Genomic DNA, 20,074 nt, shown 5'->3' with positions numbered 1-20,074 from the left:
TGGGATTGGCAAAGGGCTTAGGGGATAGGATGCTTTGGTCCAGAGTTCATTCAAGAAGCAAACTTAGGTATCTGATCTGCTCCCCCCCACCTCCAGTCACCAACTGTCACCTCACAGCCCCTGTGTCCCTCAGGCACCTGGACATACAATGTACCATGTCCCTGACCCCATCCTTTTCTTGCACTGGAGGCTGGAAAGGGGGAATTGTCAGGATGAGGGGCAAGAGTCCCACTGGACAGGGGAGAGGGAGGAGGGCCATAACATTCAGGCAGATGGGAGATAGGGAGGGAAACTTGGAACCATGGGAGGGATGGAGAGGGTAGAGGTCATAACCCCTGCCAGTCTGCTTTAGTGATGCCCCTGATGGCTGCTATTGTACAGGAGAATAGAGCCAGAATTTCAGGCGTGAGATGCCTGGTCTCCTTAGAGGAACAGAGGCTGGGGGTAGTGGGGTAGAAAAGCCAGAAGCTGGAGAGCCAGACCCCTGGGCTCTTGAATGGCGTACACAATTGGCTAGTTTCTCCAGAGGTCATCCAGTCTCACCCCATGCCTTTAGAAAGCCCTTTATCTTCCAGGGTGAGCTCAGGATCTCTCTCTCTCTCTCTCTCTCTCTCTCTCTCTCTCTCTCTCTCTCTCTCTCTCTCTCTCTCTCTCTCTCTCTCACACACACACACACACACACACACACACACACACACACACACACACACCCTCTTATCAGTAAGAGACCAGGTGGGACTGAACCTCTTCAATATCTGAGACATTTGATGGGTCCTGGAGGTTGTTCAAGAGGGACATATTTGAATATATACCCCACATTTTTATCTTTGTCTATGTCTCTTCACTTTACATCCTTGTTATGGAATGTGCCTTTCACTCTACATTTTCCAATATGACTTTAAAATCTTTCACACGCATAGCAACATGTAGGTCCCCTAAGCCATTTTAAGATGTTTCAAATAGTGGCTCCCATAGCAACCTCAGACCTTTTCCCCACCTTTAGATGGGGAAAAGCAGGTTCTACTTTTATATCGTATCATTCTAACACAGCATTGCCATACTCGTCAGGCACACCACAATCTGATTTTTCAAATCCTTCTCCCCTTGAATTCTTTATCCCAGACCAAGTTTAGAAGCCACTCTGACCACCAACTCCTCCTCTATCAGCCCCATTCCATTCATCCTCCAGCCTTCTCTTCTGCTTTTGTATTTTTTTATTCTTTTTTACTTTTGTTGTTCAAATTTCCCTTTTACAGTAAAACTATTGAGGTGACAGCCATACCCTGCTGCCTCCTCCATGGCAATGTCAACTTCCTGTTCCCTGGGGGAAGGGACTAAAAATAAAAAAACCAGGAAGGAACTGGGAGCTGCAGAACCAGAGAGGTGACTTGGTCTCCAGTGGCCAGGGCAGCCATCTTGGCTGGTGACTAGGGAAGTCATCGTTATTATCGAGTCACCATCTTGTTAGCCAAAGTCCACCCTGGAAGTGAGCTGAGAAGATACTGAGACAGCACCCAATTGAGATGGTTGTACTGAAGAGCAGGATGAGACCTAAGCTGGTAATTTATGGCAGCATCTGCAGTTGCCAAGGGCTGCTGTGAGCTGAACCAGTTGGGAGGCCACCATTTCTGTCACTAAGGAAGAAACTGTGTTGGTTGGGGAGGGACTGGGTAGAAAAATGGAGGGTACCATGAGCCAAAGCAGCCATATTGGCATGGGGCGGGGGAGGGCACATTTTGCTTGTCAGGGCAGTCCTGTTGGTTGGTAATTTGAAGGAGGAATGAGAGCAAGCTGAAACTTGTCTGTGGTAGCAGTAGACAGGCATCATTTTAGTTGCCATGAACAAAGTAGGTCAATCAAGTTCAGGTGAAGGGGTTTCTGGGATGGTGGTATCAACACCACCTCACCACCAACCCTCACTAAAATCCTATTCCCAGTCTGCTTCCCCACCTGCCTCCCCCACCTGCTTCTCCTATTGGTTAACTCCAGCTTCTTCCCAAATCCGGAAGCTCCATCCCATATCCCTCCAAAGAGGAAACACTGTCCGCTTCCCACCCACCCACCCAGCTTGTGTCACTTCCAGTTCCAGCCACACTTCCCCATTGGAAGTGTCCCTTCTGATCCTGGTTGAAGGCACTTCCTATTCCAAGTGCATTGCTTCCTGCCAATTCAGGGAACATTTCTGTTCAGGCTTTGTCAATGCCCATCAAGGCGGGTCCCTTTCTTGTCTGTTCCAGCAGAGGACCATTCAATGTAGTGCCAGGCTTTGTCGCTTCCTTTCCAGGACAGTTCCTTTTCTTGCCCTGGCAACAGTCATTTCCCACCCAGCCCTGGCCACTTCTTAGGCAAAATAAGTCACTTCCTCCAAAGGCAGTCACCATTTTGCCAAGTTATACTAAATGGCTGAAGGGAGTAGAGGATTTGAGGGAGTGGACCTTGGGAGAGGGGAGAGACTGCTGTCTGCCCCGAAGGTGGACTGGAGACTGGGTCCTTCTCCTTAAGGCCCCAAATCTTTGGAGAGCTGTGGGGAAGCTCTCCATTTGAGAGGTTAAAGGATGGAGGAGGAACAAGATCGAAGGCCCTGCCCCACCCCCAGGAGATGGGAGAAAATGAGAAGTTGAAAGGACAGAAAGAATGGGATATATAAGAGAGAAAGTGGTAGAAGAGAGGGATAGCAAAGACAGGCACAGATACAAAGAGGAAGAGACAATAACAGGAAAACAAACTATGCAGAGAGGAGACAAAGACATCTAATGCCAAAGACTTGAGATTCTGCCCCCACCAAGAAGGTGAGGCAAGCACCTACAGTAATGATACCAAGGCAGAGCAGGATGATGTCTCTGCTTCTATCCTCACTGTAGTCAGGCGGAAAGCAGGACCACAAACTGGAGGATAGACAATGGCTTATGGGGGGCAGGGAGGGGGGAGGGACAGGGAGCAGAAATTTGATGGGAGGATCTTTTAAGGGGTCCTGGAAACTTAGGGAGATGGTCAGAAGAATGAAGGGGCAGCAGATTGGGGTTCAAAGAGAAGTACTGGGGAAGAAGGAATTCCCTCAAACCGCAATTGAGACTGCAGGGCATCCCGAGGATGTCTCTGGGAAACCCAAGTTTTGTGAGTGTGTGGGGGGCCCCGTCACACCTTGTAGTAAATGTTTGGAGGGCTCTGAGGTGGCCCATCTTGCACGATGTATACAGGATGTCCATAGTCACCACTCACCTTCTCATAGTGAGGACAGAAGGGGGCATCTGTAGCCCCACTACCCCTCAAAGGGATCCCCAACTCCCCAGGCTCGGTATCCCGGTGACCTACTCCTCCTGCTCCCCCACCCCCAAGTCCCACAGATCCTCCCCTCCCCAGAGAGCCCGGTCCAGGATGTCGACTCTCGGAAGGCTTGGCCCGCCGTCTTCGCCAACACATGGCACCCCCTGCCCCTGCCACACCCAGGAGGAGCAGGGCCAGGCCCCCAGCTGCCCCAGCCACTGCTGGTATGCTAGGGGGAGGAAGAGGGCCCTCTGTACCCCGAGAAGTTGCATTACTGGAGGGATCACCTGAGAGAAAGGAAGAATAAGAGGTGCTGAAAAAGGCCACACAAGCACGAGGACTCCCCAAAGAGACTTCCCTGCCAGTCTTCAATCCCTTTGGGAATGAAAGTATCTGAATTTTTCAATCTCATGCTTCCCTCCCCCTTTGCTTCCACTCAGAACCCAGGTGTCCAACCCCTCAGTTCTTTGCCACAGGCCCTCCCCCCTTGTCTGACAGTGCTAATTAAAGCCATGACTTGGCTAATTAACTCTAATTAAGCCTCTTCCTCATTTAGCTTCCTTCCCCCTCCCCTCCACTCCTTTAACTGTTGTCTCTATCTCTGCAGAGAGGGAAAGGGAGAGTAAGAATAGAGTAGACTTTGGGGGAGGGGAGAGAAAGTAGGTGACCGGACACCTGGAGCCGTACCTGCTATATTCTCTTTGCTGGGATCCAGGCGGTGTGCTGCCCCTCGGTCCTTCTCGATTGGCATCTGAGAGACGGGTTTTCGAGGAGCTGTCCCCCCTCGTGGACCTGAAGAGGAGACCGAAGAGGAGTCAGGGCATGCCAACCCCTGTTCCACTTAGCAATCCTCTGCTGGCTTTCTGATCCTCTTAGAACTCCAAATGTCTTAGCATCTTCCTTAAGTCGCCCACCTCACCCCGGCCAGCCTCCACTCACTCTGTCCCACACGGAGAAGTACCCTCATCCCCCTGGTCAGGCAGACTCCACCCTGAAGACTCTCCAGGCCCTCTCGGGTACCATCTGATGTGGCTATATGAGAAAACAAGAGAAAGGTTATTAGCCAAGAGCCTGCATCCTAAATCAGACAATGCAACCCATCCTATCCCAACCCCTTCCATTTGGCAGGGGGCAGTAAATAAAGAGATACATTTGCATCCTGTCTCAGGACCTACCTGCATCCAAACTCACACCCTATCAGCCCATTCCCCTCCCATAACTCTCCCTTCCCCACGTTTCCCTCTTCCTCCAGTTAGCTCCTCCCTGACATTTCCCTGAACCCAGTACCAATGATATAGTAGTCATGGTGTGAACGGAATTCATGTCCCCACAGGTTGGGGCTGTACTCCTGGAACTTGATGGTGAATCGAAGATCCACATCAGGCTGGTCACAGGTCAAGAGCAGTTTACGGGATGGAGGGGCCTCACAGCGCCGGCCCTGGGCTCCTCCAACCAGGTACAGCTTGTAGAACTCATAGTCCAGGGATGAATGTGGGCCAGGGGGCCGGGCCCGGGGACAGAGCAGGTCTAGTCGGTCCCCAATTTGGGGGTAGAGCACATAGCCACCTTCTGCCTGGAACCTGGGTCAAAAAAAAAGAGGCTGAGGGGCAGCTAGGTGGCACAGTGGATAAGGCACCAGTCCTGGATTCAGGAGGACCTGAGTTCAAAATCCAGCCTCAGATACTTGACACTTACTACCTGTGTGACCCTGGGCAAGTCACTTAACCCCAATTGCCTCACCAAAAAACAAAAAACAAACAAAAAAAGGCTGAGTCCTCAGCTGGTTCCAACTCCCCTCAAGAATCCAGGATCATGATTCCCTGGGTGTCAGTCCCTGCATTCTGACTGCCGAGCCAAAAATCATATACTAATAAATCTAATATATCAGCCCCTAAAGGGAACATGTACTAAAGAGAAAAGCTGGGGAGAAAGGAATGGGACAGACACTTGGATTCATTGCCCCTCAATATGTCCAGATGTATTTTACTCCATACTCTCCCCCCACCAAACTATACACACTCTGCCATCCAAGCTCCATCACCTGGCCTGTTGTCATGGTGACAGGATGCCAGTTGCCAAGGAGCTGGCCTCTCTGGAGTCATGGGGCCCACCCCTCACTGGTGACTTAATCATTGTAGTCCATGGCAACCAAGCGTGAGGTCACAGTATCCACCCCAAACCCTAATGCCATAAAGCAATCACTGTGACATCACTGCCTTCCAAGGTGACCTCACTCATTCTCAAGGTAACTCCAGCAAGCATCAGGGCATAGAGAGAGATGGGGATGGAAGGGGGTATTTCTTCCCATCTATGCCAGCCCAATGATATCATAGTGGTTGCTATGGCAATGTGATCAGAGGGAAATAAAGCCCTGAAGAAGGGACCAGTTTGGGGCTAGAGACCTGGGCCCCTAATGAGATCCAAAGCTGGGGACTTGAATGCCTAAGTTCATTCCCTAGCTTCTGTCCCCTCTCATCCCAGACTTGAATTTCCTGGAGAAAAATAACTCTGAAGCTTTAGCAGGCACCTCCCTGCTGGGGGAAATAATGCTGGCCCTAGAATGAGATTCATGACTCACTTCAATCCTGCCCTCATGTACCCAGGCATAGGATCCTCCAGCCCCAACTCCCATCATCAGCTAAACCATCCATTCCCATCCATATTCCCTCAGCATCAATAACAGTGACAGGATGTTAAATACTGATCCTCCCAGGGTCATGGAGATTCTATGTCTTCCTCTGCCTTCTCTCCACTGGCCAACTCCCTCTCCAACCCAGGAGTTCACAACATGTGTGGCAATTCCCAGGGAAGGAGACCTACAGAACTCTCTGACTCCCCTTGTAAGGGAGCCCTGCCAGTCTGATCTACACACTCCCTGCCATAGACTATAGCTGGTGTGTAGATTAGCAACTGAGGATAACTACTTGCAGTACTCCTTGAAGTTAACTGTGTGGCTCACCCTTTTCCATACACTGGATGTTGAGGTCCTAACCCCCCATTATTTAGCTCCTCCAGGGATAGATGGAACAGAACTGAGCAGGGAAGCCCTGAAATTATGCACAGAGAAGTCTAAGGAGGATGGGGTGCTATAGTAAGCCCCTGGGGAGGGAGAACAGTGAAAGAAGGCTCTGACTTGGCAGCTGGGAAAAGAAGTGGTTTTCAAAACAGTTCTTAGCTAGGGGAGGGGTAGTCCTGATCTATGGCAAAGGGATGAATGACCTGTCTGTCCTGTTTGGCTTGAGGTCCCCTCTGACCCTTAGACCCTTCTCTTGGTAAAAACAGGGAGAGGCAGTAGGTTGTCCCAAAGCTAAAGATCCAAAAGGGATATGGCTAAGCCGCCCCAGAGGGTAGGAGGAAGACCTTTGGTGGGGTGATCCATAAGGCCTGGGATAGAGAATAACTGATTGAGGTTGACCCATTAGACTGAGCGCCTTCCACACTCTACATTTTATCCATCCATGCTGTCTACAGAAGGAAGGCACCCTCCCTCAGATCTTGAAGCTGCAAATATTACTCTGATCATACCTGACAACATGAATGGACCAGATACTCTTTAGCCCACCCCAGCCCTCTCAAACAAGTCAGTCAAAAATCCAGACACCCCAACTTGTTCCTACCTAGACCCAGTGCATCTCTCCTCCCCCATGAACTTTCTATGCCTCTCCTCTGTGGGGTCTTCTAAACTTTGGACATCTCCCTGCTTCTTCTCTCTCCTACCTGCCTCTCTGATCTCAGATCACCTGCATCTGGATCTCGTCTGGGGCTCAAACATCTAGTTTCTCATCTTTCAAATGCCATCTTTCTAATTGCATTGGGGACCACAGAACTCTGTGTTCTATCTAGCCCAAGACCTCTTCACCCAGATGTGCAGCTCTCCCCAAGTCCATAATCCTCTCCATGACCACTTCTCTGCTGTGGTAGTAGTGGTGGTGGCTACCTAACCCCCCAGATCCCCCCCACCCAGCTCACCTCTTATTCGCCGAGTTCCAGTAGACAGGTTCCAGGCTAAGCCCCGACACCAGCCCCAAGAGGCCCAGCAGCAGCCCCCCGACTCTCACGCCCCCCAGCCCAGGATGGAGGGCCCCCATTACCCCCCCCTGCCAAGGCCTGGGGGGGTGGAGGCACCAACTTCCCCCAAAGCCACACACAGCCTGGGCCACCCCACAGGGGTCTCACAACCCCCCTCCTTCCAGTCTCTGACCTATACTGCTCACGCTTCCCGGTTTTCCCTTTGATTGCCTGCCCCACCTCCAATTTCCCCTTACCCTACTCTTCTCCAACCCCCTTCCTTACAATGCTCAACCCCACGAGATTCCAGGGCCCCCCCAATCCGCCTGCAGATTCTACACATACATGCACACACACACAGACAAACACACATACACACACATACACACACATATACACACACACACCCCTGCCCACACTTCAGCACCCCGGGATTTTTGAGGGGGCCTAGTGAGAGGCTAGGGGAGGCTGAGGAAGTGGGGGGCCAGGCAGGGAAGGCATGGGGGTGCCGGAGGGAGGGAATGGAGCTGGAGCCCTAGCCTAGCTGGGGACTGAGGGCAGCAGGCTAGGGGAGGAGACTAGAGTCCAGAGCTCAGGAGGGGGGAGTTATAGGAGAGGCGGGGAGAGGGAGGGATGAAGGGAAAAACTGGATCTGGAGTAAGGGAGGCAGGATCCCACACCCCACTCCCTGCCACAACACCCACACCTCCCACCAGAGCTGGCTTCAACCCCGCCCAACTCTTTCTTGCTCTCTCTTTGTCTAAGTCGACTTTCTTTTCCCTTCTCTTTCTGTCCGTCCGTCTCCTCTCACCCTCAGCCACCTGGACCTTGCAGCTTCCTGGCTGCCGGCTGGAGCCCAGCCCTCTCTCCCCACCGCTTCAGTCTTGCAGCATCCTCCCCGCTTCTCCCAAACCCAACAATCAGTTTCACTAGCATGTAGTCAGTCCAGAGTTTTTTGTTGTTTTTCTCATCTAGTGGATGAAATGTGGGAGAAGAGAGAGAATCTGAGACCCAGAAAGAAAAGACCTTTCCCCAGCTGAGGAAGGAAACCTGAAGGCAGGGAAGGTGGCGAAAGGAAATTAATTTGGGGTAGGGGGAACCATGGTAGTTCACTGCCTTCCAGTTTAGAGGCTTCCAGAGAAAGAAAACCCACTGTAGTGGAGGAAAACAAGGGCTGAACCAGATCTGGGCTCCTATACTGCTGTAGAACACTTCACCCTGCAGTAGTAGCTTTTACAACAGGCACTTCCTAGCCGTGGGATCTTAGTCAAGTCATTTGACTTGAGTTTCTTTTCCTCAACCATAAAATAGGAGTATACTAGTCCCCTCTCCCTCCCAGGGTTATTATAAGGAGCAAATGATGTACATTAAAATCACAATAGAGGTCTCAGTTACCATTTTCTGTGTGGCTGGACGGTAAAGACTGAGACAGCAGAGGGAGAGAGGTAGGGAGAACCGCCCGAGACATTTTCCCACAAGAGCTTTGTACACATAGCAGCCTTGTACCCACTGGGGAGAGGGAAAGGAAGGATGGAACCAAAATTATTTCAGGAGCCCAACCAGCTAAAGTGAGAACTGGAATTAGGCTGGAACTGAGTTCAGGAGATGAAAACAGGATGACAGGACAGCCAGAAGAGAGGTCCTCCCCTTTCCCACATTTTAGCACCAATGGACACTGTTCATCTTTGTCTTTCTATCCAGTTTGGGTTGGGAAACCCTACTGGGAAAGAAACATGCCTTCCTCTGGCCCTCCCCAAGTGCAATGAGTATAACATAGGGTCTGAAATGCTTGAGTCCTCAATTTAGGAGTTTATGGAGAATGGAAGCAAGAAGGGAGAAGACTTCAGTATAGATAAATAAATGGAAACCTCTCTATCCTCCTTCCCAGTGTGTGGAAGAATGTGAATCCCAGGACTCACTGCTTGGACTGAAAAGCAAGGAAATGGGACCCAATCATTGGATTAATGAGTCAGGCACTTGCACAAGCCCTGTATATTGTGTGAATATTAACCCTACTTCCATCATTAGTCTATCACCTCTCCTTGTCCACACCCTCCCTTTACTTAGCTGTAGGGCTATGGCAGGTAGGGACCCCAAGAAGGGGAAGGAAAACAACTAGCTCTCCCTCCCACCCACCTACAAAAAAAAAAAACCGGGAGTGAAGCCCAACTTAGTGCTTGAAAAAATGATTAACAGTCTTCAGTGTATATGAGCTGATGTTTGTCTCATCGATAATCTCACATCCCGAAACACATACATGCCTCCCTCCCCCCACATCAAGACAATCAGAGACCTGCCACATCAATTCAGTCACACTCGAACAGACCCCTGTGGGGCTACATAGCAGAGCTCCACCTCATCCACACAAAGCTAGGAAGCAAAACCTGAAGACACACCCCCTTCAGTTTACCAGTTGCCTGGCAACTATGGGAACAATGACTGGAAGCCCCACCCACACTTAACAGTGACCTCACACTGAGTTCTGCTCTGGATTGGCTCCTATTCCTTATCCCTCCCAGGTCCAGGCACAAAGTGATAGATCACACTAGACTCAGAAGGAAATCCAGGCACCCTCCTCCCAAAAAGAACACAACACTCAGTGTACTATCTCCGAAAGCCTTTTATACAAGCCCACAGGCTCCCTCCCCAGCACCATCTTCCTTCCCCATTTCCTTGCAGTCAATGGTTTCTATATCTGAAGCACCCCCACACCACCACAGCTGGAGGCGAAAGTCAGGATGGGCATGGCTCAGCGAGAGCAGGGGAACCCCATTCGCCTGCCCCTCTTCATCCTCACTGTTTGTCGGTTCAGGGAAAACACGCTGGCCAGAGGATGTGGCCAGCAGAGGCATGCTTGGGTGCAAACTGTTAGGGAAGGAGGGAAAAAGGGAGGTGAGAGAGGGATGTTAGAGCCATAGTCTGGCAGTCTCCCAGTACCACTCTATCCCAAAGTATCTACCTCCAGCTCAGCCTTCCTCCCCTCCTAATTTCCCCATTACTGTTGAGGACACCACTATGTCGTCGACCAGGCTCATAAACTAGCTATCCTCTTCCACTCTTCCCATATCAAATCTGTGGTCAGGTCTTGATGATCTTGACCTTGTAATATCTTTCATCGGAGCCCCCTTCTGACACTGCCAACACCTTGGTGCAGTCACACTAAGCTGCTGGTCTCTCCCCATTCCACTGTCAAATTCATATTCCTAAAGCACAGATGTAACGATATAACCATATCACCCCACCCCACTCCACCCATTCCTTATCACCTTTAGGATCATTGTAGGCCAGAAGATTTTTACAACTTGGCACCCTCCTACTCTTCCAAGCTCCTTACAACACCCCCAATGCATACTCTGCAATTCAGGGACACTGGCTTCCTTGCTTCAGTCTTATTCTGGGCATTTTCACTGGCTGTTCCTTATGCCTGGGAATGAACTCCCTCTTCAACTCTGCCTCCTGGCTTCAAGTCCCATCTAAAACCCCACCCTCTATGTAAAGTCTTTCTGAAACCGCCTTAAGGCTAGTGCCTTTTCTTTGTTGCTTATTTCCAATCTATGCTGGGCAGCTAGGTGGCACAGTGGATAGAGCACCGGTCCTGGATTCAGGAGGACCTGAGTTCAAATCTGACATCAGACACTTGACACTTACTAGCTGTGTAACCTTGGGCAAGTCCAATTGCCTAACCAAAAAAAAAAAAAATTCAGGGATCCAATCTATGCTGTATAGAATTTGTTTGCATATAGCTGTTTCCATGTTTTATCTCCCATAAGTTCCCTGAGAGCACTCTGCACAGTGTCTAACTGTATTTCATGTTTATTGACCGACTCCCAATTCCCCCAAACTCCCCAAGACATCGAGGCCTCCTACCTAATGCCATTGGTGCAGTCCTTCTGAGGTAGAAAACTCATCAGTGGCTCCAGCTGGTTTAGCCCAGCCCTGCTGGTATCCCATACTGACACAACTCCATCAGTGCTGCCGCTTGCTAGGAACTGTCCGGTGCTGAGGAGAAGGGGACAACCACATTGGACTTCCCAAGTCCTCCCAGGAGCCACCCACCCAAGGAGAACCAAGCTGGTTTCCCTCAGAAGATGGGGAAAGGGCTCTTCTGTGGCTTAGAAAGGGAGAAGAGCGTGTCTACTCACGAGTCCAGGTCAAAGTAGATCCGCTGATTAGTAGAGACTTCTCGGTTCAAGGACAAAAGTAGTTGGCCTGGCTGCCGGAGATCCCAACATAGGAGCTCAGCATCCTGGGGATAAAGCTAAGCCATTCAGTGAATTCAAATCCCCAAACCTACTCCCCTCACAGTCCGGCCCTCCAGCCCCATCAATCCCATAGCACTTAATATCACTCTTCCTCCCAGGAAAATGGGATCTGACTCATGTCTGTGCAACTGCCCATCCACCCTACCCCCATGCATCTAACTCCCACCTTTCGGGCCCCTGAGAAGAGACGGTTGCCATCAGGATGGAAGCAAAGGTGGGTGATGCCCCCATGATGCCCCGCAAACAGAGCAAGAGCAGAGCCATCCTCCTGGGAATACAGACCAAGGGAGCAGCCGTAGGAGCCACAGGCATAGAGAGGTTGGGTTGGGCTGAATGCGATGCATGAAATGATCCCACTCTGGCCCTGTTTTTTGGCTAGTGTGGGAAAGAGCGAAGGAGGCTTAGATGAAGACAAAGGCATGGCCACCCCTCCAGGATCCTCTAGCTCCCTTCTAAGGTTACTCAGGAACTGGGCTTCCCCCCACCCCCACCCCCGACCCCAGCTTCTCTTCAGGAAACCCAAGTAGTATCTATCAATCACCAAGTGATTATCAAGTGCCTACTGTGTTCCAGGCATTATGCTAATTAGGCACTGGGGAGACAAATTTTAAAATGAAGCAGTCCCTGCCCTCGAGGGGCTTATATTCTAACAAGAGATATGACATGTGTATACACACACACACACACACACACACACATATGAATGGTATATAGTTATATGGAAGACACATAAAAAGTAGACTATCAGGGCAACCTTAGAGGGGGAAACTAGTATCGAAGGGGGAAGGAGGGGGGAAGGGAAAGGAAGGCCTCCTGCCAAAGGCAGCACTAGAGCATGAAGGAAGCCAGGGATTCCGGAGGGTAGAAGGGAGGAAAGAATTCCAGGTGTGGAGGTCAGCCAGGACATTTAAAGGCACAAAGATGGGAGATGGAGCATCACGGGTAAGGCCCAGCATCTAGGCTAATCTGGTGAGACCAAGAGCAGAGGTAGAGAAGTAATATGGGAGAAGACAGGAAAGCGGCCAGGTTGTGAGGAGCTTTAAACGTCGGACAGAGGAGTTTACATTTGAACCTGGAGAACTGAGAAAAGGCCATTAGATATGGCAACTAAAAGACCACTGGTAGGTAACTGGAGATGATAGCCAGGGCTTATATAATGCTGTAAAGACGTGCAAAGTACCTTGTTTTCTCCGGTCTGATACTATAGCCCTAGGGGGCAGCTAGGTGGTGCAGTGGATAGAGCACCAGCCCTGGAGTCAGGAAGACCTGAGTTCAAATCCGACCTCAGGCACTTGACACTTACTAGCTATGTGACCCTGGGCAAGTTACTTAACCCTCATTGTCCTGCAAACCCCCCTCCCCCCCAAAAAACAAACAAACAAACAAAAACAAAAAAAAAGTTTGCTGATACTACAGCCCTATGAGGTAGGCACTATCATCCCCATTTTAGAGGTGAAGAAACCAAGGCTGAGGTTAAGTGACTTTACCAGTGTCACACAGCTACTAAATGTCTGGGGAAGGATTCAAATCCAGGTGTTCCTGGTTCCAGGCCCAGCACTGCATCCACTGCTGCCAAATGTGATGAGTGACGAGCCCAGAAACCAGACTGCAGAGGGTTTAAGAGGAGCAGTGCCACCAAGTACAGATAGCTTTTTCAAGGAGTTTGGCTAAGAAGAGAAGGAGAGATCTATGATACTTATCAGTTATATATCTAGGAATACCCTCTAGTGAGGGGTTTTGTTTAAAGATGGGGAAGATGGTGTGTTTGTGAGCAGTAGGGAAAGAGGTGATGGGGGGGGGGGGCAATCTGCCAAAGAAGACAGCAGGGGACAGCATCAGGAATTCTCTTTGCCTTGGCAACAAGAAAGGCCAGTTCATCAGAGACTTAAGTAAAGGAGATAGTGAGGGATGAGGCCAGGTAAGGAGATGAGAAAAGAGGGGAGAAGAAGGAGCTCACAGCAAAGAACCTGAATTTTCTCAATTAAGTAAGAGTTTAGGTCCTCAGCTTACATAGGAGGGGGTGACAGGGAGATTTGAAAAAGCAGCTCTGGTGAGTGGGATTAGATAATAAATTTATAGTGTAACCAGCCAATATGAGTCTGTCCACCCTGCTTTTCCCAGTTCCTCCTGCTGCCCTCTCGAAGGACCCAAGTGCATAATCCTAAATTCCATCCTTCCTTTCAACCTGTAGCCTTACCAAACGTGGGTCTTGTTTCAAACTGTCTCCCAGGTCGGGATGTGGAAAAGATCCGTACAGTTCTGTTGAAGCCACAGAAGAGCTTTGAGCCATCCGGAGAGAAGCAGAGAGAATGGGCAGCAGTCAGCTCATCCTGAAGTGGGGAAGGGAGAAGGAAGATGGTCACAGGAAACTGAAATGCCAGACGCCTGGATCCCCAAATGCAGTAAGGGATGGGCAGGGAAAGAGCTGGCGGCGTGGGGACTGAATGGGTCTCAGGGGAAGAAGAAGAAGTGTTCATACCAGGTGGTTGTAGGCCCGAAAGGAGGCCCGGAGCTGCCCGGTGAAGGCATCCCAAATGTGGATAGGGTTCTCACGGCTGCTGCTGGCCACACTGTCAGGAAAACAGGGACACTGAGGAGCAGTTACTAAAGAAAGTAGAGGGAGGAAACAAACTGGGCCTCTCGGCTCCCATTTGAAAGACGGGCAGGACCTTCCTCTTCTCCCTAGCTTCCCTGACAGCACTCCACTTCCCCCAATTCCTCCAAGATATTGTCTTGAAATATCAAGAGACTGGGGCAGCTAGGTGGCACAGTGGATAGAGCACTGGCCCTGGAGTCAGGAGTACCTGAGTTCAAATCCAGCCTCAGACACTTAACACTTACTAACTGTGTGACCCTGGGCAAGTCACTCAACCCCAATTGCCTCACAAAAAAAAAAAGAAATATCAAGAGACATTGAGTCTGTCCCCATCAGATTAAAGACAATCCAATGTCATGACTTACAAGCAGGTGTCTGGCTGGCCTGAGTTCATCAGAGAATACCAACAGTAATCATAGATAGTGTCACCTTCTACCATGCGCAGAACTGGGACCTGGGCAAGAGAGAATGGAAACATCTGGGTCTTGAGGACTGGATACCTCCACCTTGTAAGATTTCTCTATGGGACACCAGACCATTCCACTGGGCCAAGGTGTGTGAAAGAGGAAGAAACATTTCTTCTTAGGTATAAAGGGGGAGGAAGGAATCAAAACATACTAATTCAGTAAAGCTGGGGGCAAGGGGAGAATGAAAAAAAAAAATCTAGTTTCCTCAGTCAAGCCTGGTTTGAAAACCACATCATTATCACCTTTGATTCTGTTTTTGGTTCATTTCCAATCCTTCCTACTCCCACAGTTACCACTCCAACCCAGGCCCTCACAACCTCACTCCTCAATTATACAAGGTTAGTCTCCTAAGTGGCTTCCCTTCCACATTAGAGTAATCTTCCCCAAACTCCATTCATGACCATTAACCACCTACTGCATGCAAAGGGCCACACTACTACAAGGACACCAAGATAAAGAACAATATAGTTTCTGTTCCTTAGGAGCTTACTTTCTCCTAATAGAAAAGGAATTCCTTAAATATGACAGAGAGCAGACTATGATAAAGGCAAAGCAAAAAGCAAGACAGAGTTGTAAGAAATGTGAGAAGGGAAATCACTTTTAGTTGATGGATTAAGGAAGAGAAAGTAAAGAAAATGAAGTCTAAGCTGGTCCTTTCCCATCTTCTCCCTTTTGGCGCAAATGTAGAGGGTTGGCTCTAGGCATAAGGGACTGTATGCATGAACTCATGAGTATGAGAAAGGCAGGATAAAAACAAACAACCAGTAATTCAATCTGACCAAAACACTTGTTAAGGAGAAGAGTATGAAATAAGATGGGAAATGTAGATAAGAACTAGATTTTAGGAGACCAGTGATGACTTATAGGCAATAGGGAGCCAAGCAAAGATCACCATAAGACATACGCATTATGATAGCCCCATGTGGCCAAGAGACAGTATCAAAGCAACTTTGGAGGATCTATTCAGGAACAGAAACTTTGGAGGATGTACCCAAGATGACTAAGAATCCATGGGCTAGATTGTTTGCAATGATTCCGTAGAGTTCTATTTGTTTGGGGGGAAAGGGTGGGAATAAGTAGATGAGCATATAGACTAGAAAGCAAGAGAAGCTGGCCACATGGCAATAGTGGACTTGAGATGAGACCAGACCAAAGCAGACATTAGGACAGTAGCTTGTCAGTTTTTTTCCCCCCTGTTTTTCCAGAGGATGGTCCTTAGGAAATTTCTACTCAAGAGTTTAAATCTCCATCCCTTTTTTTAAAAACCTTCTGTAAGACCAAATAAGAGGAGGTTATGGGAAGGGAGAAATTAATAACCTGTTTGAATGTTTATCTGCATTTTAAAGTTACTTAATGTACCTAATAAATTACAAGGCCATTTTCAGTGATTTTTGTCTATACTTCTAAGTTCACAGTTCAAGATTGAGAGATGGGAAATTATCCCATAAGAGAAGAGATTTCTCTGGTTTTACTCTAGGGTGGAGGAAAAGCCAGTTAAAGAAAGTTCCTGTAATTTTGGTAATATAATGAAAATATACCGGAGCACCCCCACCAGACTGCCTCTGAAGATGAGGAGCCAATAGCAGAGAGGAGTGGGGGTTAGTCAGTGTGGTTGTCCTCATATGCACCTGAAAGGGCACTGCAATGACAGCCCCATACCCCACCATACTGTCAGTAACGGGGTGAAGGATTAATTGACTGGGACAAAGAATGGAAACAAGGAGACCAGTAAGAGGACTGTTACAATAGTCCAAGCTAGAGCTGATCAAGGCCTGAAGACCAGAATAAAAGTGGAAAGGAAGAAACAGATAAAGAGTCAGGAAAGTAAAATCAATAATATTTGGTAATTAATTGGATGTAAGTGGACAGGAAAGGGGATTTGTTCCCCTCACCCCTAACTCAACTGATACAGTCACACATAGGAAGACACAGGTGTAGTAATAAGGTGTTAGTGTTATCACCTCTCTGAGTCAAAAGGGATAACCCCACTGACCAAAAAGTGGCAATACCCCCAGGGTCTCTAAATAGCTAAAGCCCTGGGGACAACCAGCAGCTTAAGAGTTCATCAGTCAAGGCCAGGAACCAACAATCAAAGAAGAACCTAGATTTTCACCTCTTAGGAGAAGAAGGGACTTTCTTACCTTCCCCATCAGATCACAGCAGCACTCATCCAGAGAAACACACAGCAGATGGAAAATCAGTTCGAGAGTTTGAGGCAACACTTGACACTTACTAGCTGTGTGACCCTGGGCAAGTCACTTAACCCTCATAGCCCCGCAAAAGGAAAAAAAAAAGTTTGAGGCAGAGTTGAGGTGATGAGACACATTTCAGACACTGATTCAGAAAAGTAGTCACTCAATACCCAGAACTAATGTCATAAAGCACAACTGACCCAGGTTTTGAAGCAAACGAGAGAAACCAGCTATGGCCTCACGAGAGGGATAGGCAGTCTACAGCCAAGGTCTAGCTCCAGAGAGGGACAGACCTTAGGAACAAAGATGAAGCAGTCCAGCCAGAAGAGACACTGTGCTCAGGGGGGAGCTTAATGATTCTGAAATATCAATGGAAACAAATCCCTGGCTTCTTTCAAAGCTCAGCTCAAACCCATCCTCGTCAAAGGAAACTTATCTTGATCCCCAATGGCCTGAAGTTGTATGTCACATGTGTATATATATATATGTATAAATATGTATGTGTAGTATGTATACATGAATATACATATGTACACATGCACATATATAAGTTTTCTATAAACATGTTACTTTCCCAAAGAGAAGAGAAAGGGAAGAATAGACAGTTGGTTTTTAGGTCCTATCATTGGTTCCTGATGCATTGTATAAGCCAAATGATTACAAAGAAAAAAATCCTCCCTTACTCTCAGGAAGCTTATACTCTACTATGAGGGAAGGACACAGGACACAAGGAAAATCACACAAAATAATATGAAGAGTATTTTAATGGGACAGGAAAGGTTTAGAGAGAACCTGAGCAGACCTTGAAAGAAGCTAAGGAAAATGTGGGAGTGCTTTCAGTCCTGGAAGAAATGTTCAGTCTGGCTGGAACGTGTGCAGGTTGTAGAAAAGGAATAATATTAAATAAGGCTGTAAAGATATATTACAGGGGCAGCTAGGTGGTGCAGTGGATAGAACACCGGCCCTGGAGTCAGGAGTACCTGAGTTCAAATCCGGCCTCAGACACTTAACACTTACTAGCTGTGTGACCCTGGGCAAGTCACTTAACCCCAACTGCCTCACTAAAAAAAAAAAAAGGATATATTACAGCCAGATAACAGAAAGTTCTAAATTTGCATTTTATCCTAGGAAGTCCAATGAATGTTTCTGTACATGGATGTGATGTGAGTCAGGTTTGTATGAGGAACCTCCTATTACAACCAGGAAAAAAAGACAAGGTGGAGAACCTTCTGTAGTGGTAATAGAGGGGAAGGTGCCTGTGCCTCCACTTACCATTTCTGTATTCTTGAGCTCTTCATCCTCATCATACAGCTCTGGGGGTAGGTTATAAATCCGCAAGGTGTTGTCTGCACTGTTGGTCAAGAGGCAGGAGCCATCTGGGGCCCTGGAGGCAGAGGAGATTTAGGCTGGATGCCTGGTAGCTGAGTGAGTGGGGAGATAGGAACTCCTGAGTCCCTGAAGGAAATGACAGGCACTGGGTCCTGGGAGAGAACTGAGCAATAAAGACCCAGTTCAACTCAATTCAACAAACACTATCCCTCTTAGCCCAGATCTCGACACCTCCCTTGGCAATATGATCTTGTCCTTTCTCATCCAATGTCCTTCTTCCCTATTTTCTCCACCCAGATTCTGCCCCCCCACGATTATCCTTACCATTTACAGCCTTTTAAGAAGTTCTCGGCTTGAATGCTGAACTCTGACCAGGAGCCACTGAGAAGGCGAGGAGGCTGGGAGAAATTGTAGCTCCAGCAACTGGAAGGGAGATGATGCTTGGGTCTCCCAGGAAAATTGGGGCTTTGGGAAAATTGAGGAGGGGGGCGGGGCTGAGATCCTGAGGCAGATACTCAGGTACTTAAAGAAGGCGGGGTGGGAGGGGAAAACTGACCCTTCAGATGCCTTCTCCAAAAGAAGCCCTCCTCGCACCCCTCCAAATCACTTACTAGTATCCCTCACATTCCGGGCCTGGCTCCTGCATGACTTCTTCCACTGGGCACCCAGGCACAAGTTCGGGAGCTGGCTCATCTACCTCGGGGTAGCTTTCAGTTTGGGCTGGCTCCTGCCCTTCTTCTCCAATAACCACCTCCTCCACAGGGGCTTCTCCGTCCAGTTCCGGGGGAGCAGGGGTCCCAGGGGTCCCAGGGTCCTTCTCTTGCCCCAGCTCCATAGAAGGGGTCGGGGGCTCCGTTGGCTCGGGGGCAGCCTGGGGGGGCTCATCGCTGCAGCAGGATGTGAGTGATGGCTCCGTGGTTATGGTTACTCGGTCTTGGGAAAACTAGGCAAAAACATGGGAGAGGTGGGCGGGGGTTGGCTCCAGGAGTCCCCGGGAGGATTACGGCGGAGGAGGCTTAAATGATCACATGCACCACCAAAACACACACACACCCGAAAGGGAGAACAGAGGCGAGGCCTGTTGGGGGGAAATTACTTGCCTAAGGTCACTTGGCAGTGAGGCAGGAGCTTTCTTCCTCTGCACCACGCTGGTCTCGGAGCCGACTGCGTGGTGCGCAATTCAGGAGGGTCCAGCAGGGGTCGGAGCACCCTCCTCTCCAAGGGCTGCCGAGGCAGACAAGTTCCAACTCACTAGCGCATCCAAAGCCAACCCGCCGCCAGTCAAGTCCCCGGGACTCGTGGGGGCCGGTGCAAAACGCGCCGTCTCTTTCTTGCGAGATTTCCCCCGTCCTTTGGATTGGTCCTTAGTTCAGCGGGCGACGGGACGGAAATAACACATGCCCAGACTACAATCCCCATAAATCTTCCAGGCTTCCTCCTCTCCTCTCCCCCTCCATTGTCATCCCGCTGCTTGCTGGGAGTTGTAGTTCCTGAGTGCATTAGGGCGGGCGCTCTCCCTTACCCAGCCTCCTATCCGTGGTATTCAAAAGGCCTCTTTCTGCATTTCACCACCAGGGGGCGCCTTGACCACACATTTAAGCCCCCTGCATCGATGTGGGTTGGGAGGGCTGAAACTCTGAGGAGGAAAATGGCCACTTTCCAGTTTCTGGAAGTTGAATTGAGGAGGCAGTCAATTCCAGACGTGACAGATGCCGTGTGTGTAAATGCAGGAGGGTGGGAGGTGGAATGTTGCATGTGAAGAAGAGACAGTCGGGAAGGAAATAAATACAATTGATAGCAAGACTTTGAATGTACCTCAGACCCTGGGCAAGTCAGTTAATCTCTTGTGCTTCACTTTCCTCATCTGTAAAATGGAGATAATTATAGCACCTACCTTGTTGTGAGGATCAAATGAGCTAACATATAGACAATGCTTTGCAAACCGTAAAGCATTAT

At 49.2% G+C, this 20,074-nt stretch overlaps 2 protein-coding genes across 2 annotated transcripts; both read right to left on the bottom strand.

The window, feature by feature from the left end:
* Positions 1–2,046: 2,046 nt before the first annotated feature.
* EFNB3 (ephrin B3) lies at positions 2,047–7,846 on the bottom strand. The gene is made up of 5 exons (XM_043964014.1): positions 7,234–7,846; positions 4,552–4,844; positions 4,204–4,296; positions 3,952–4,056; positions 2,047–3,551 (listed from the first exon to the last, which is right to left on the bottom strand). The coding sequence occupies exons 1-5, from the start codon at positions 7,350–7,352 to the stop codon at positions 3,136–3,138; spliced, it is 1,026 nt and encodes a 341-aa protein (XP_043819949.1). The 5' UTR covers positions 7,353–7,846; the 3' UTR covers positions 2,047–3,135.
* A 2,031-nt stretch (positions 7,847–9,877) lies between these two features.
* On the bottom strand, positions 9,878–19,464 carry WRAP53 (WD repeat containing antisense to TP53). The gene is made up of 11 exons (XM_044004096.1): positions 19,219–19,464; positions 18,730–19,061; positions 18,443–18,541; positions 18,062–18,173; positions 14,496–14,584; positions 14,014–14,104; positions 13,732–13,864; positions 11,701–11,909; positions 11,415–11,518; positions 11,140–11,271; positions 9,878–10,137 (listed from the first exon to the last, which is right to left on the bottom strand). Exons 2-11 carry the CDS (start codon positions 18,951–18,953, stop codon positions 9,894–9,896), a joined length of 1,437 nt encoding a protein of 478 aa, XP_043860031.1. The 5' UTR covers positions 18,954–19,061; positions 19,219–19,464; the 3' UTR covers positions 9,878–9,893.
* Positions 19,465–20,074: the final 610 nt, after the last annotated feature.

The sequence above is a fragment of the Dromiciops gliroides genome, chromosome 4, assembly GCF_019393635.1.
Source record: "Dromiciops gliroides isolate mDroGli1 chromosome 4, mDroGli1.pri, whole genome shotgun sequence".
NCBI lineage: Eukaryota > Metazoa > Chordata > Mammalia > Microbiotheria > Microbiotheriidae > Dromiciops > Dromiciops gliroides.
This window is presented reverse-complemented; position numbering and strand designations above follow the sequence as displayed.